This window comes from Lathamus discolor, chromosome 3 (genome assembly GCF_037157495.1).
Source record: "Lathamus discolor isolate bLatDis1 chromosome 3, bLatDis1.hap1, whole genome shotgun sequence".
In the NCBI taxonomy this organism is placed as follows: domain Eukaryota; kingdom Metazoa; phylum Chordata; class Aves; order Psittaciformes; family Psittacidae; genus Lathamus; species Lathamus discolor.
Genome location: NC_088886.1, coordinates 87,416,827 through 87,433,310, shown reverse-complemented (window position 1 = coordinate 87,433,310; position 16,484 = coordinate 87,416,827). Strand labels below are relative to the sequence as shown.

The 16,484-nt window shown below is 37.1% G+C and overlaps 1 protein-coding gene across 1 annotated transcript in view; it reads right to left on the bottom strand.

Moving 5' to 3' along the window:
• Nucleotides 1-16,484, bottom strand: part of OLA1 (Obg like ATPase 1) — a 101,291-nt gene that overhangs the window by 79,168 nt on the left and 5,639 nt on the right. The window contains exon 4 of the mRNA XM_065670340.1: nucleotides 9,874-10,001. Coding sequence (XP_065526412.1) covers nucleotides 9,874-10,001 — 128 coding nt within the window. The remainder of the gene's footprint in view (nucleotides 1-9,873; nucleotides 10,002-16,484) is intronic.

Sequence of the window (16,484 nt, the reverse complement as noted above, 5' to 3'; positions counted from 1 at the left end):
CAACCAAAAAACCCCAAACCTAACTCACTGTCTCTTCTGAAGAATGTACTTTTGAGAAAGCAGCTTTCTGAAAAGAAAGCTATAATATTCTCAGTCTACAAACCACGCACCTTTCTGATGCAATCACTGCACCTAATGAAAGTGATGCTTACTAACAGTCAGCCACTTCTCTTTTTCCTGTTACCAAGTGCTTGCAATGAATTGTTGATTTTACCCTGAGGTGGCCTTCTTCCAACCAAAGGAAAAGAGGCTTTCACATTTCATATTATAATTAGGGAAAAAACAAAAAACCAAATACACAAACCTGTAGTGTTTTTCCCTTCAAGCTTTCAAGAAAGTCCATGGCGCAGGAAAAAAGAATTACTTCAAAAGTATTAAACTCTCCCTGTCTTAAAGCCAGGATATCCTACACCATCAATAATGACACCTATTCAAACAGGTAAACATATTTCAAAAACAGTCACCTGAACATCCTCTAACACTATCACATACTGATAATTTCTTTGAAGCATTACAGAGACTTATGTCTCATCTGTATAGCAATTACACACTGCCATATGACACACAGAACTATAATAAAAGTAGTTGTAGGTCAAATAATAGCAATGACTTGTAAAAAGAACCTGCCTGGTCTTTATTCTCAGGGAAAGGGGGGGGCTTACTGGTCAAGTACTTTATGACTCACAGTACAGTATATTAGAAATTTTCTATGTATTCTTTAGAATTGAGAGATTGCCCTTGTAGCTCAGTAGGTAGCTCTCCTGTTTCTGGCCTACGAGGTCATAGTCCCTGCTGAGGAAACTTAACAAGTTCCATCTATAAATAGAATGGCATTAGATGCTGCTACTCTAGCAAGGGTGGTGGCCTTTAGACAAGAAATTTTTATGTTTTCATCTGTTCCAATACGAAAAAGGAATTGCACATAGAGAGACGCAGGATGTAAGGCTAAAGATGAATGACAAAGTGGGCTCCAAAAGCCATTGTAACCTCAATTAATATGAGACTTACAATTCCAGCATTATCAAACTACAATAAAGGCTAGAGAAGAACGCGAGAACAATACTTTTCCTTCTCCATGAGCATAAGTAACTAACTAAAAATCACAGACTTTATAATATTTGAGACTGAAAAGAAACCTCGTAGGTACAGTACAATCAAAATTTGACTTGCAGCATCAAGAGACAACCTCAATATAAAACAAACTCTGGAGTTTTTTGTTAGTAATAAAAACATTTGAGCATTCACAGCTCTCATCTTACTCTTTCTGAAGAAGTATATCCTTGAGGCATTTATTTAATTATCAGGCACTAAAATGATACCACTCTGCAATGTTAAAATTTTTGCTTCTCATACCCATATACTTGGGGCACCTTATTCCAGTCTCAGAATAACAATTACCTGTGACAAGTTTCAGAATAAAGCCTATTTAAAACCCTTACCTGAGTTTATTTGTGCTTTAAACTGTAGTTATGTGGCCTTAGAGGAACAGGGATTAAAGCTCAGGTACCTCTTTCACTCAGCTTGGCAATGTAATTGACTGTTGGATAAAGACAAAGGCTAACTCGGAGTGCTGACAATTTTCCAGCACCTGTTCCACAATCTGCACCCACAAGCCCAGGAAAACAAATTCACTCCTCTGTGGGAGACAAAGCTGTAAACAGCATACTGCAAACAGTTCTGAGGTACAAACCCATAAGGTGTGTTCATATACACACACCAAAAGCAAAGTCACCCCAGCAACAAAACAGGAGAGTGGTTTTACAATGTGACTTCCTAGATCTCAGAAACACTAATATTATGCTGCAGTAAGAACAATAACAGGTCTTGCAAAATTCTTCTGCAATAGTTTAGCTTAGGTTACTGTCCTTCCTGTATTAATCTTATTTGCCCAAGTGAGAAAATTGGTAAGTTTTCCACAGTTGGCCAAATTAAGCTAGTTGATTCCTCACTGGCACTGACCTATTGAACACGATGTGGGTATTCAGAACATCTCCCCTCTTGCAGGTTTAGGATTAGTGGCAGCACTATTTGAAGCTGCACGTTGGAAGATTTGGAAGAATCCCATCCTTTAAGTCCACTACCAATATCTGGGCCAATAATGTACTACAAAAATAGTGTCCAAAATGCACACAAAGCTTTTTTCTGCTCTTCATGTTCTTCTACAAAGTAGACTACAACAGACAACTGCTTTGCAGCACAAGCCTTCATCCTAGGGCCTCTTCTCATATCATTGTATTGAAGAACAGGCATGCAAGAAAGGCAAGAGCCATTGTACCACACCATGGGATGCCTGGTCTCACACATAACCTACTCCCAATTTCACTTACATCCACCATCTCTGCTGCTGGATGCTACACAAACGCTTACTCCAAATCCTATGTAGTTATTTCTCAAGAAGCTTCTTGGAGCAGTTGTCTGTATGCGGGTTTCTTCTCCCTGCCAACACTTTTTCTGAGCAAAAAGATCATTGTGCTTCCATCCTTGAATCAAGAGAAAAATCCAACAACACTAGAGAGCACTAGCTCTTCAAGATAGCTTAAGGCTAGTACACAACACTAATGACAACTGCATGTGTTTCTCTGCAACAAATCTTTTGTCGAGGGGATCCTTCTTGAAAAGTAGTCTTTCACGACTCATTGCTTCTTCCAATCTCTTTTTTATTGGACATTTTGTGGGTTAGATTTGGGTTTTTTTGGCCTCAAACTGATTTTTGTGACTAAAAGAAAAAAAGAATTCAAACCAAACCAAAACCCAACCAAACAAACAAAACCCCCAACTTTATTCAAATGTGTTTCCTTTTGGCTGCCTCACGTTATTTAAAAGGGGAAGACTTGTATGCATGTAGAATTCCTCTATACAACATTGTTTGCTTCAGAACTTAACTTCATCTGTTTTCAGAAGGCACCTGCCCCAGTCTTGTTCATTACCACACAGAATGTGGTACAGTATCAAGAAAAATGCCGAGTCCTGATCAAATTCAGCTAGTGGTCATTACACGTGCAACCTCTTTCTATTTGCAGGTATAGAAGTGCTGTAAGGAGGAGAAATCCAGTACTCCACTACTTCTGCTCATATCATCTAAACTAACAAAAGGTCTGAAGTAAAATAAAGCTAAGCAGCCTCTGAAAAATCTGCCTCTCCTGCAACAAAAGCATTTCCTTTTTATATAACAAAAAACTGATGAACAAATGTATACGCATCTCTGAGAATAATTTTGTTAACCTCCCTTCCTTGTCAAGGTGTTGGTCCTTGTGTCTGAACGCTGAGGTCAATTTAACACATGGACTAAGACAAACTACCTCCAAGACTGTTTGTTTTGGTGACCTGATATTCTGAAACTGCAACACAATGCAAAAGCAGTCTTGCTAATAAAAATTAGTTCAGTTTTATTAAGATTTTGCTAAAAAAGCCAGAGTTTTTAATCGCAACTTTGAGATAAAACCAAATAAATAAATGGATGTCCTGTCCAAAGCCTCTTCCCCGAATCAAACCACTTTACAATATTAAATAAAAAGTGCCTTAGGTTAATACAATAAAGTTTTCCACAAGGCCACAATCACTTCAATTTGAAAGCTTTCACAATTTCTGGTTTTAATACAGAGAAGTCACTTAAAGCTAATTGGTAGTTCAGCTGAACTATGAGCCTCTCCAAATATTTTATTAAATGTTAATTTAGTTACTCTAACAACAAATAAGAAGGAAGAGAAAAATCTCATTAAGAACTATTAACTACTCAACAGCATACAGAAATACATCTTTATTTTGCAATATTAGCAAGCTTTATATGTGCAAGCTACTTTTAAACTTTGGTAGCTCAGCAGTGAAAGCTCTGTATTTGTAAACAAGGAACCCTAACTTTAACAGGTGACAATTATGTTCAGTATTATAAAACAAAAACAATGTAGCTTCAAATAATTGAACTTAAATATATGAAAGACAAAATCTGGTAAGACAGCTATGTTTACATCATTTCAAGTTCAATTTTGACACATCATAAAGATGAAAAAACAGCTTCACATATTAGAAGTGACACAGCCAAGCTACAGCTGCGTAAACAGAGTCAACAAGATTCCCAGTGCACAGAATGCACATGCTGAAGGGAGGAGATGAGACTCACACTTTGTTCACCGAAATGCTAGTACAGTGGAATATGGCTAAGTGATATCATCATATGCCTCCTCTCTGTAGCAGTCAGCTTCCAGGAGCAGCAATCAGCAGGTACAGTTCCTTCTTAGAGAACATGGCAGAGGGGGTGGAAAATTCACGGTCTCAAGTACATGAAAGCTACAGAATTACTAGAATCTTTATACAGAAAATACACACATTTTAATAGAAAATCAAAAAAATAAGAACAGAGGATGCATCTTACCTAGTTAAACAACTGTGTCATCACCACTGATTTTTACAGGCAAATCAAAACACTGGCAGTATTACCGTGAGCTCCCCATAACCCTCATGATAACAAAAAATAAAGCCAAGTCAACTTGATTTTAAACGCTGAGCAAAGATCAGTACAAATATTGTCAACTCAGCTTTGATTAGTTTTTATCTCAAGCAAGAATAAATTACACTCAACATACGTGATTCATATCCATAAATTTTTAAATTATATCTATTATAGAAGTTACCTAAAATCGTGAAGGAGGCAGAACCCCAGGGTGTACTAAACATTTCCAGTTATAACAGACATAAAACTGGAGTAAAAGCAATTAAAGCTTCTTAGGAACCAATTCACATTGCTCACATCAGTCACCTCTGTAAGACCGCAGGGGATGTTTACCTAGCTTCATGGTTCTTTCACTCTTGCCACAAAGAACAACATTTCATGGATTACCAGTTGCCAAGCTCCCCATCCTGCCCCTAAAAGGCAGCTGAAGCATCAGAGCACTTCCAGGCACAGGAGCAAAGCAGGAGCTCCTCACCCCTTCCGGCCTGCACTCCCCAAACACTGTGTCGCCGCAGGCAAGTCACACTTTCCTCTGCAGGTCTGTGAGACTAAGTGATGGCATGCAGGTGAGCTCTCAAGTTCTGCCACAAAAGCCAACATTGACTGCCCTACTTCAAAACTGGACATCAAACCCTAAGGATTTTTAATTTATTAAAAAGGAGCATTTGATAACAAAGTACTTTTATAGACAAATCTCCTTCCAGTTTCTGTAACTTAGAAGAGAAAGACTGTCTTTCATCTAAGAAACTAAAAATAAAGAGAAAAATGTGGAACGTATTTTCTAAAAAAACTAGGACTTTGGGATATCAGTGGGAAGAGAAACTCAAGAACATTAAGAACTCTGGCTACTTATCATCCGCTACATTCAAAAAACTTCTCAGAGCTGCAGCAGGAACTAAATGCTGACATCTACAATTTTCTTCACCAAAGCATTATTTAGGAGTAATTTATAAATTTACATTTGTAACAAAGTTGCCCTTTAGTAGCCCATCATACAAAGAAAATGATTTTCCACAAGTACTTGTGACTAAACTGCCATAAAAGTTGAAAGGTGGGTAAACCCCTGCAACTTGGGAAGAAACACTGCTACAATCTTCAAACAGCCTGCCTTCAGCCACCACCAAAACATTGCTGCCCCAGTTAAAACCGTAATACACTGAAACATGGTATATTTACAGCCAAATGTTTCAAATTAAACAGTGAAACTTGGAAGATTAACAAAGCTGTAACTACTTTAAAGCATGTGTCACATTACTATGGTACTAATGCTGTAGACACCACTATCCAGAACAGAAAACCGTTTGTAAATTAAGTTTCCCACTCCTTCAGCCAGTTAAGTGTATCTGTCTGAGGTTTTCACCATTGGATTTAGCCAGAAATAAAATATACCCCTGCCCCTAAGAAACTGGGATAACCTCTGAAATATTTTTAAGCGTACTGAAATCAAATGGTTTCTTTTAAATGGCAGTCATTCATTTTCAGTTTGCACACTTTAATGGAAAAAAAAAATACAGGAAGTATCAAAATCCAAGAATGTTATTCTGTATAGGAAAGCTTATTCACCTTATTTATTGAGCTAAAAGACTCTACTTCATGCTATCGTACAAAAATACAGTGGTGCTCAACACGAACTTGCCTCTCTTTTACTTGCCCTATTACCTTACCAAGTGCTGTTCTCACACATGTTGCTGCTTCTTCAGATATATTAAAATATGTTAGACATAAAACCAATGTTTTCACTGATTTAATGAACACTGTGTCTCCCAGGGAAAATAACAGGATATGGAAAATCGAAGGCTGAAAATCCATAACCGGGTTCAAGGTGGAGATACTTTTATTTTTCAAATGAAGTACAGAATTAGCCAGCCAGAAATAAATCCTGTTTTCCCTCAGCTTATGCCATGGAAGAAACAGTCTTGGTAAGCATCACACAGAACTTTCACAGATCCAACAGAAATGTAGTTATATTTACTCTGAGAGTACTACAGCTGCAGCTCACCTATGCGTCCTGTGGTAGACAAACTGAGAGGCAACAATCTTCTTCAAAAATCATCTCATAACACAAGAAGGTAATAACAGTGATTTCTGTTATAGCAGCTAAAAAAACCCCACAACCTTTTGTCATAAAGAAAACATAGTTTAATACGTTCTAATAATGAAGGAAACAGGATCAAAACCTTTAGCCCAGAACTAAAATACGTCCAGTGAGATTCCCAAAGTTTGCCTTATCATACTCAATGAAAGCTCTCTATTCCTAGACAGCTACTTCCCTGCCCATCATTACCTTAATTAATACAACTTGAGTAATTCTCAAACTGCTTTTTCCAAAAAACACCAACTGAACCAAGCTAGTCAAAGCCTTAACAAGCTTTTTCTTCAATATACTCAGGCATGCAGACCTTGAAATCTACATCACAAAATGCGACAATGATCTGCTTCGCATACTAGCCATTGTAGTGCATACTGCAACAGCATAAAGACAGGGAGGTTTCAGTGCTCAAAGGTGAAAATTGGTTCCAGATCAACTCCAAACCTTAGTGAAAACGAGCACTAAATGTTTCATGCTTTGAAAAAGCATGGTCCACAGATCACTTCCTACTTCAGCTCTTTAAGATTTGCACTCATTCTCATCTCCTCTTCATCTTCAGCAACATCTCCTTTCCAGCTGGCTGGTATACAAAGCCTCACCTTCCAGTCCACTGCCTATTACCCTTTAATAAGAGCAACCTGTCTGGCTTCCTTTTAACTTAGCTTTCACCAGACTGCACAGATTCAGCGCCTACCTCTGAAAAGTGACAAATAACCTCAGGGCACTGGTTCCTAAACGCACACAGTCCCTCCAGAACTTGGGATCAAACCCTGGTAAAGGGCGACAAAGAAGCTCCGTCCTCTCAGGATCTGGAATGTTTGATATTCAAAAACAGTTTACACAGTTTCTGTAATCTGATGCAAACTGCAAATTCCAGGTATGCCACAGACACATAAAAAGGGAATTTTAGATTGGAAGCAATTTTGACAGGTGGGTGAGTATAAAAACATTACAGCATTTTAAAAGTTTTATACATTTTTATAACATAAATTGGCATGGTATGTTGAAAACTTCAGTGAGTTATAGGCTTTAACTAGAGCCTGTGCTGTGTAACCAATAGATTCTTTTATTATTATTATTCCTTTACTAGAGGGCTATTAGTAGCTTTTAGTGCCAAATCTTCAGTATTATAATACTGCGGGGAAAGTAAAGTACAGCTAATATGCACTTTGCGAGGGGGGGAGGGGAACAAAACCAAAAACCAAACAGTTTCACATCTCTCAACCACAAAATTTTGCATTAGCTTTTTATTATTATTATTCCTAAGTAATATTTTGAAAATACTTTGTGTTTATCGGGCACTCAACACACAGAATTTCTACCTCAGTTCATCACTAGCTTGTGTTCTAGTTAAAACACCTAGAACAGCAGCATAAGAGATAAGCTTAAGATTTTAAAAGGAAAAAGTGCTGTTTAAAAAGTAATTCCATTACCTTTTATGCTCCCAAAGAAGAAGAGCAGCAATTCTTTTATAACTATTACATTTCAGAACACGCAACAAGTAAACGAAAGACTAGATTAGAAGAAATTGGTGTTATTACAAAGTAAGTGTCCAAATGGTTTAAAAACCCACAACAATAATCTCATTCCTCTCAATCCCTATGAAAAAAATACAAATGGTGTTAACTGTCACAATAGCTATCCAAAACAAACGCTTAGGATTTTCAACATATAGATTAAAATGGATCTTCTCCACTGGCTATTGCAGTAATCTGTTCCTTAACAAGCATTTATGATACAAGCACCAAAACAGAGCAAGTATAATGAGTTTATCACTTGTTCTCAATTGACACCATGCAAAACAGTAATTACAATGCAAGGTTAGCAACAGGATTTGGAGGGACTGATCCCCCATTTTTTCTAGGGATACTATTGCAATCATTCTTGTGTAGTTACAAATATTTAAAATATACTGATGTATTAATACAGCCTTCACATATTGGATTTACTCCTAAATGATGCACAAGTTCAAAAGACTTAATTCACTCTATCCAGTAAAGATCTGACCCCGCCTTTTCAAAACATCTTAAATACTATTAACTGCTTAGGTACAGTCAACAGTTTTCTATTCTACTGAAAGCATGTGTTGAAAGACTTTAAACAGAAAAGAGTACTACTAGATAGAAAACATAACAAGGCCAAGTTTGCAAAGGAGAAGTAATGCTCCACCCTGGCACAGCTATAGACAGCTTCCAGGTACTAGAAGACCTTAAAAAAGTCCACTGTCCCCAACAGCATGCCCTGTTTAGCAACAATATAAGCCTATGAACATAATACCTTTCCCTGCAAAGTCTGCCTCACTTGATTGAAAACACAGTACCAGTACTCTGCACCAAATCATTGTCTAGGTGTTCTTAATGCATAATAAATTGCATTTGACTGAGGCAGCATACTTACCTACTCACCAAGCATACAGACTGTAGAGGCACATCACATCAATGTTCTGTACAGATACGCTTCAAAAAACAAGCTCATGGGAACAAGGGCTCTAAGCGTCTAAATCAATACTATCAAATGGTAATACTGCATATGCCTTTGGATTTTGTTTTAGAAACAATCTGCCGACAAAATAATTTTTTGCTCCAATCACAAAATAAATTTCATTGTTGTTCTATTATTTCATCACTCACTGTATAATAATGGCCAACAAAAAGACAGCAACAAAGGTGTCTGGTTTCCTCAAATCTGAACTAACATTATCAAGTTCAATCTTTCCAGACCAGAAGCCTTTTTCAACACTCAAAGTGTATTACAAACCAACATACAATTTCAACAAGCTGTTAAGTGCCAAGTTTGTAAGTGCTGTTAATATGACTCTGAAGGCCATTTCTGCACTGTGGTAACAGGTGATGACAGAAAGAATCAAAGCCCTTGGTCTAACTGAAAAAAGTTTATAATTCACAGAGATGGGGGCAGGGTGGTGTGTACTCAAGGCTCAACAGAAGTCACAGAAATCAGGAAAGAAAAAGTGAGGCTTGCCCTGTGAGAAACAGAATTCCAGAGTCTGCTACTAGCTCCATATTCTCATTTTCTACTTCCATTTCACCCTTTTATTATCACATTCCATTCCTCCCCCTTCATAAAACTAAACAAATCAACTTGCACGCACTGCTGGCAGAAGAAAACAATAAATCATTACTGCAGATTTCTAAAAACCCAGTTCCTTTTTAAGTCTTCAGCACAATGCCAATGAAGAAAGACGCACCCATTAGATAGGAGAGGATTTGATTTGAATGGTAAAAGTTGAAACTGTAATGCGTATTTGTTCCACAGTTCTTAATTTGAGTACAGTAATGCTGTCCTTAAGCTACAGAAAGAACATATAAAGTTTACATACGCATCAGATGAAAGATCCCATCGCAGGCGTTAATATGAGACAAGAAGGAATTTCCTAAGCCTTGGCCAGTGTGGGCTCCTTTCACAAGGCCAGCAATATCCACCACATTCAGAAAGGCTGGAATTTTGCTGAAATATAAAAGTTGTAAGTTTCATTACTGAAGTATATTAGCTAAGACTTTTGGCACAGATACAAGTTAATCACACGAAAATCCAACATTTCTCTTTTCTAGAACAAGAGATGTATGATGGTAACTTTCTTCCTTATTTAATGTGCAACATATAAAAGACAAGATTCCCCCCATCCCATGTAAAACATTAACCATTCTTTAATTTCTCTGCCATTATTAAACGTAAAATTAAGTAAACTAGTTTCCAAGTGTGGAATCATACTGACAACTATACAAACTATATTCAACCGGATCAGGAACACTGCAGCATGAAGTCAGTCATCTGTAAAAAGCAGTTTTCATACTGCTGAAGGGATAAGACATACCAACGGCAATTGCACTCTGCTACCGCTAACACACCTCTAAGGTTACCATTTAGCAACTTTTTTGGAAGACAAGGGCATTTTTTTAATACAATGGTGAGTAAAACCAGCAGTGATCAGATTATGCAAACAATTTGAAAGAAAGCAGAAAACAAGTGAAGCAGCATCTAGCATTATAAAATAAACAACTGTGATATTTTCCACCATAAACAGCACTGTGTTAGCAGACATGTCCACATACGTTTCTTAAAGCAACAACAAAATAGTCATGAAGTTCAAATTACCTGACAAAAAATGGAAAAAGCTTTTAGAGCTATGGGAAATGCATATGGCAATTTATAAACTGCAAGCCTTTTATCCTCTGCAGATTCTCAAGCTGTTTTAAAATGAGCAAATAACTTTATGGGCACTAATCTTTTCAGGTATATTCTAAACCAAATTACTTCTCAAAATCCAGCTGAGTGAGGAGAAAAAAATCAACCAACAAACCCACTAACAGAAAACTTTGTGATAAGATGTCGACTAAAAGCACCTTCATCTGGTCTATGCAAATGACAACACTACCATAAACAGTGGCAAAGACAGAGCCACACATAAATGCCACAAATTCCTCACTTGCAGAAGACCAGAAACTGCAAACCAGAGTCATCAAGACCTCCAACTTAACGGCCTCAAAATAAATAACTGGAACACTGCTGGATTTCAAAACAAACACTTTAAATTATCACACATTTCATTAGCACTATGCTAAGATTAATACAACAGTTCACTACTTTACTAACAGTAAGTAGAAGGCAAAGCACCCAAATCTGTAGCTTTAATATCGACAATGAGAGGGGTGTGACTTAAACTATGAAATCTGCATAAGCATACAGTGCCAATCCGTAAAGCAGTGAAAAGCTGTCTTCTATGGTGAGTGTTCTAAATTCTGTGGTCTACTTCAAGATGTCTTTTCAAAAGACCTAACCACTGCAGTGCTGCACACAGCTGGAAGCAACCACATAGGTGCAAATGAGTGCTAGAGATGACCTAGCCAGTGACCTCCTAGCCAACCCTGTATAGAGACCTTCTCTGAATAGCACTGCACTTCCGAAGTCTATACTGTCCACAGCTCAAACTGAGCTTTATAACAGCTTACAGATAAAAATATTTAAAAAAACAAATCAAATATTGAAATATGTCAAATCTGTAACAGCAGAAAATTCCACTAGCATCAGAAAAACACCCTTCTCTTCTTACCCCACTGCCTGGTATGGTAACTATGGCTCAGAGAGACCAAGCTCTTCTGGTTGGGGAAATCTATCATCATCTCTGCTAAGAGCAACAGGCTTAAATAGAACAAAACAAGTTTGCAACTTTTTTTGGTAGTGCTATCCCACTTCCATTAACACAATACATTGCTTAATATTAGCAGATACAGTGCCTCACTTGAAATTAACTCCCTAACTTGGGAAGATATGGTCCATTAGAGTCTGCCTTTGCAAGCAACATCAATATTTCTGAAGTGTGGTGACCTAAAAGCAAAAGCTCTTATACTGGTTTTGGTTTCTATCTTTCTCTACACTTCCCAAGAAAAAAATATTTTTTCAAGTAAGCAAATTTCATGATATAAGATTCGGACAAAATATTTTTCTCACCACAGTGAATTTCAAAGTAGCACTAAACCTGTCAGGTGTAATAAATTAGGATTTAATGATGTTTCATTAAATGTGGTGTGCTTAAAACAAGCATAAATAGAATACAATATCCAAAAGAGTGAGTTAAAAAAAAATACACAAGAAAATATTTACAACACAGCATGAGTTAAATTCAAGCACACAACACATTGCCTTCAAGCTTTAATTCACTAGGCCCATGAAAAAAGGGCCCATCCCTGGGAGGACAGATGCTGTGTACTGCAAGTTAATGCTGCTGAATGCGGTAGAAAGAACACGAATGCAAGAACATTCTGAAGTAAAAAACCTCTGAAAATTCTCCCACTATGGTTTTCTTAGCAAACTATCTTGCTTTCTCTAACTACCAGTACACAAACTCAAACAGAAAGAGCAAATCCTCAAATTTAACACACTACCAAGAGCAATGCACATTCAGAAGACAGGAACTAGTAGCTCTATTAATGCAATAATCCAATAACTCCTTTTGCCTGACAGAACTGCAGAGCTAACACATACCTCAGAAGAAACAGCAGCAACTTCCCAGTCAGAATTGTTATAATTCCTTGCTTTCTGACACACAACTAAGTCAACAACAAGGTAGAGAAATGCCACTCTTTAAAGCACTCCTCCATTGTCGTTTTAAACAATGGAGAAAACAAAGCTGGTGTTAGAAATGTTCTCCTCCTATGCTCCCCTCTGTTAGGATTCACTTCCTGGGCAGCCAACAGAAGAATTCACTCTTTCACTACAAAGATGCTACATTAGAGCAAGACAGACACCTTCATATGCAGATAGACCACTCTATCACTACAATCAGCCTAATTTGCTAGACAAAAGAAAGAAAACCCCAACACATTTATTTCACAATTTACTAACAGGAGCAAGAGATAAGGATGTTTTCTCACCTTCACCGTGGGTACCACAAAGCTAACAAAACAAAACCATCACCATTCTCTGCAGCCCCTTTCCTAAGCCTCAATCTCTATTTCATTACAGAAAGATGAATACAGAGAAAAGCATAAAAAAGGTACAAACTAGTCACACTTGCCTATACTCTGCTCTTAAGGACAAGGAGTACACATTATGAAACTAAACAAACAGAAAACACAGCAAATGGGGGAAGAGTACCATATATCTGGAGTGTGGTTTAGTTCTTTAAAATGCAGAGGACTTAACTGAATTGTTCTTTTTTTTTCCTCCCTCCTCTAAACAGATTAATTTCCATTTCTTAAGATTCGTTAGTCATCATTAGCATAATGTCACTGAGCCTCAAATGATCATCAGGAACAGGTGACATCAACTGATCGTTTGTACAAATCAGTGCAACACCAATCTACCATAAAGCATGTCACAGGAATTTATAATATGAAACATTACCAAAACCAGACGTATCTCTCTACTTCAAGCGTAGGTATAACCCCTAAGCAAAGATTTTTTTCACCTCACTTCAAAATACATCAGCAGTGATTTTGTGTTTTCACGGACTACCTTCACTGTACGAGCTACTCCGCAACAAAGAGCACAAGACTCTCTGCACCAAAGAACATACAGTTTTGCAGTCCAGTGGTTAGGGTATAAGAGACATGGGCATCCTTGCATTTTGTAGGGGAGGAGGCCCATTTCTCACCAACTTCATTTCAAACTTCTGTCCAAAACAGTTATTTAACAGGCAGCAGGAGTTTCTTTACCTGACTCAGTACTACTGAGCACTACAGTGCAACCAGTTACCTTTCTCCTTTTAAAATGCACACACATACAGTATCTGCAGTTTGTTGTGCATATTTATTTTTCCAAAACTTGAGGTAAAGAGGCATAAATTTATTTCTCAAGTTTCCTCATTCTTTAGTCGAGAAACCTCACAGGCAGCATACCCTGAAGATTTGACTTGGACTGAAACAACCAAAATGCTGTTTCTCTCCCTGGGTTTCTTTATTCTTCTAAGTTTCCATGATCTCTCTTCTCCAACAAAAACAATACCCCAGTAATTTCTCTGCAGCATTTACTACAGTTTAGTGAAATCTCACATCCACCATGTGACAGCCATGGAAAGCCATGTGACAGCTTCAAGTAAGTTCAAAATGCAGCAATTTTCCAGTAAACCTGCTTGATTACTCTCATAACACACACACTTTTTATTCATTTCTTGAATAGCTCAAGAAATTTCTCTCAACTCAAATTCTATATTATTTTACATCCCACATACTAAAAAGGCCAAATTCTTCACTATTAGGGTAAGGTGTCCAGCTTCCATTTTCTCTTCAGTAAAGCTGAATGTGCTATTCATCTTCTGGTTACAGCACAAGCTCTTCTGCCTTTATAAGCTGTTATCTGAAATTTGTTAGGAAAGGGTAACTCTTCTTCGTGAAAATTCATGAAACTTAAGTAAGTAGAAGTCATCTGTTAATAGTTCACAAATGACCTGAAATAAAAGTAGCAACATAGGAGAACATGCATATTGTGACAACCTGTTATAAATCTTTCAACAATCAGTCTGCCCTCATTGCTTTTGTTTTTCTTGGCTCATTTCCAAACAGAAAAGAACAGTTCATAGGGCCTCTTGCCCTTCCAGGAGACTGTACTCCCTTATTACACCTTCTGCAGTCAATTTTGCATGCAGCTTTGACCAATGTAAGAACAATACCTCACAGGGTAAAGGAACCTGCTTCTGAAGAACTAGGTACAACAGATGAACCCCAGTCATTTCTAAGCAAGAACAATTTCATTAATAGCACTGTATGCATGGTACTGACAAACAAGACTTGAACTTAATAGCACATGAACCAGAAGTGAAAAATCTGCTAATTAAATTTCGTTTACATGAACTATTAAAAAAAGTAAGATTGAGTGTGGATTATGACATATATTTGGTGTTCCCTGTATATCAAATGCCTGCATTCTCAAACTATTCACAAAGTTAATATGCCAATAAAATATAACTAATTGAATTTTTCCTTCTCCCACCCGGCAGACAAGTCAAGTCAAGGCTCAAGTCACCACTACTTCAGGTCTTTCATTCACTGCTGGCAAATTGTTCATTTGCAATGCTAGAACACACATCACTGCCAAGTTGATTAACACAGGCTCAGAGCTAATTGAAGAGCTGTAACACCAAAGGAAGAAGCACATTAACAACAGGATGTAGTTGGCAATTTTCAGTTGCTTTCTGTAAAAAATGGGATTCTCCTACAGATGCTGGCTGATATATGTGAGTTACATCCAGTTAAGTTATTCATGTTTCACTCTGGAATTAGAGGTGGGTTTCATTTACATAAATATTCTTTTTAAACCCAGAGTAAGTCCCACATGATGTCATTCAAAAAGTCCCACTGCCGATGTGGTTTCTAAGCAGAACTTTCCACCAATTGATTACATAATTTTTATTTCAAAACTTGATCAAGTATCTGCGTATGCTATCCTACAGTAAGCTCAAGAGAACTTGTATTTAATATTATGTAGGACATCCGTGACCTAGGCAACATTGGAAGTGACTCAGATTTAGTTCAATACCATTGCTTGAGCGCTAAAGATCTCAGTGCATGAACTTCGACAATCTACAGTGCAACAGAACAAATTAAAGCAATTTACTGACAAAAAGGATGGAGCTCCTTAAGTATACTGGAGAGTGACAGAGAGATGAAGAGGGGTAGTTGCGTTTTATGTATTATCCTTCTATAAGATAACAAGGATTGCCTTAAAATTTAAGTTTGGAAAGTATATCCAAGATAGATTAAAAAGAGTCTAAGTTAAATAGAAATGTTTGTGGTTTGCAATAAGCGTTGTGCTTTGTGAACACATACATGCAAAGCAACACACCTGCTTACAGATGCAAACAAGGAATTAGATGCATACTGATAACATGAGAAAGGATGAACAAAACTACTTACATTTTACTCACTCCTGCTTATAATCTTGTTTGATTTTAACCAGAGGAGGAAGCAGAAACATAGATTTTTAAAATCACTTCATTATTAATGTTTTCATACAGGGTGATCACTATCAGCCAATAGTCCTTCAGTGTTAACTATTTACAGTTTAAAACATAGCTTAGGTTTACATTACTTCTACCTATTTCTTTTACTTAAACATATAGCTTAAAATAAAGAAGAAAGAATATAAATAGCTGTAGCGAGGAGGTTATTTGGGCACAAAATAAATTAATAAATGAGAAGGAGGAAATAGCAGTTTCCTCCACCTCCTCACTCAAGATCCTTTTGAGGCTTGAATCAAATGTGAATCAAATGTCATCACTGAGATGCAGGGCCCTATGGGCTAAGTCTGTTGGGTATATAAACTTAAAGACTTTTGAGATACTTGTGAGTTAGTACGTAAGTCACTTGTCCAAATGACATCAGTTTAACATACTTATGCTGAAAAATATTTTTAGGCTTAAGGTATTTAATTGTATTTTTTTTTTTGTTCTAACTTCAAGTATAGCTTTATTAAAGCTTTTATTAAGTTACTAAA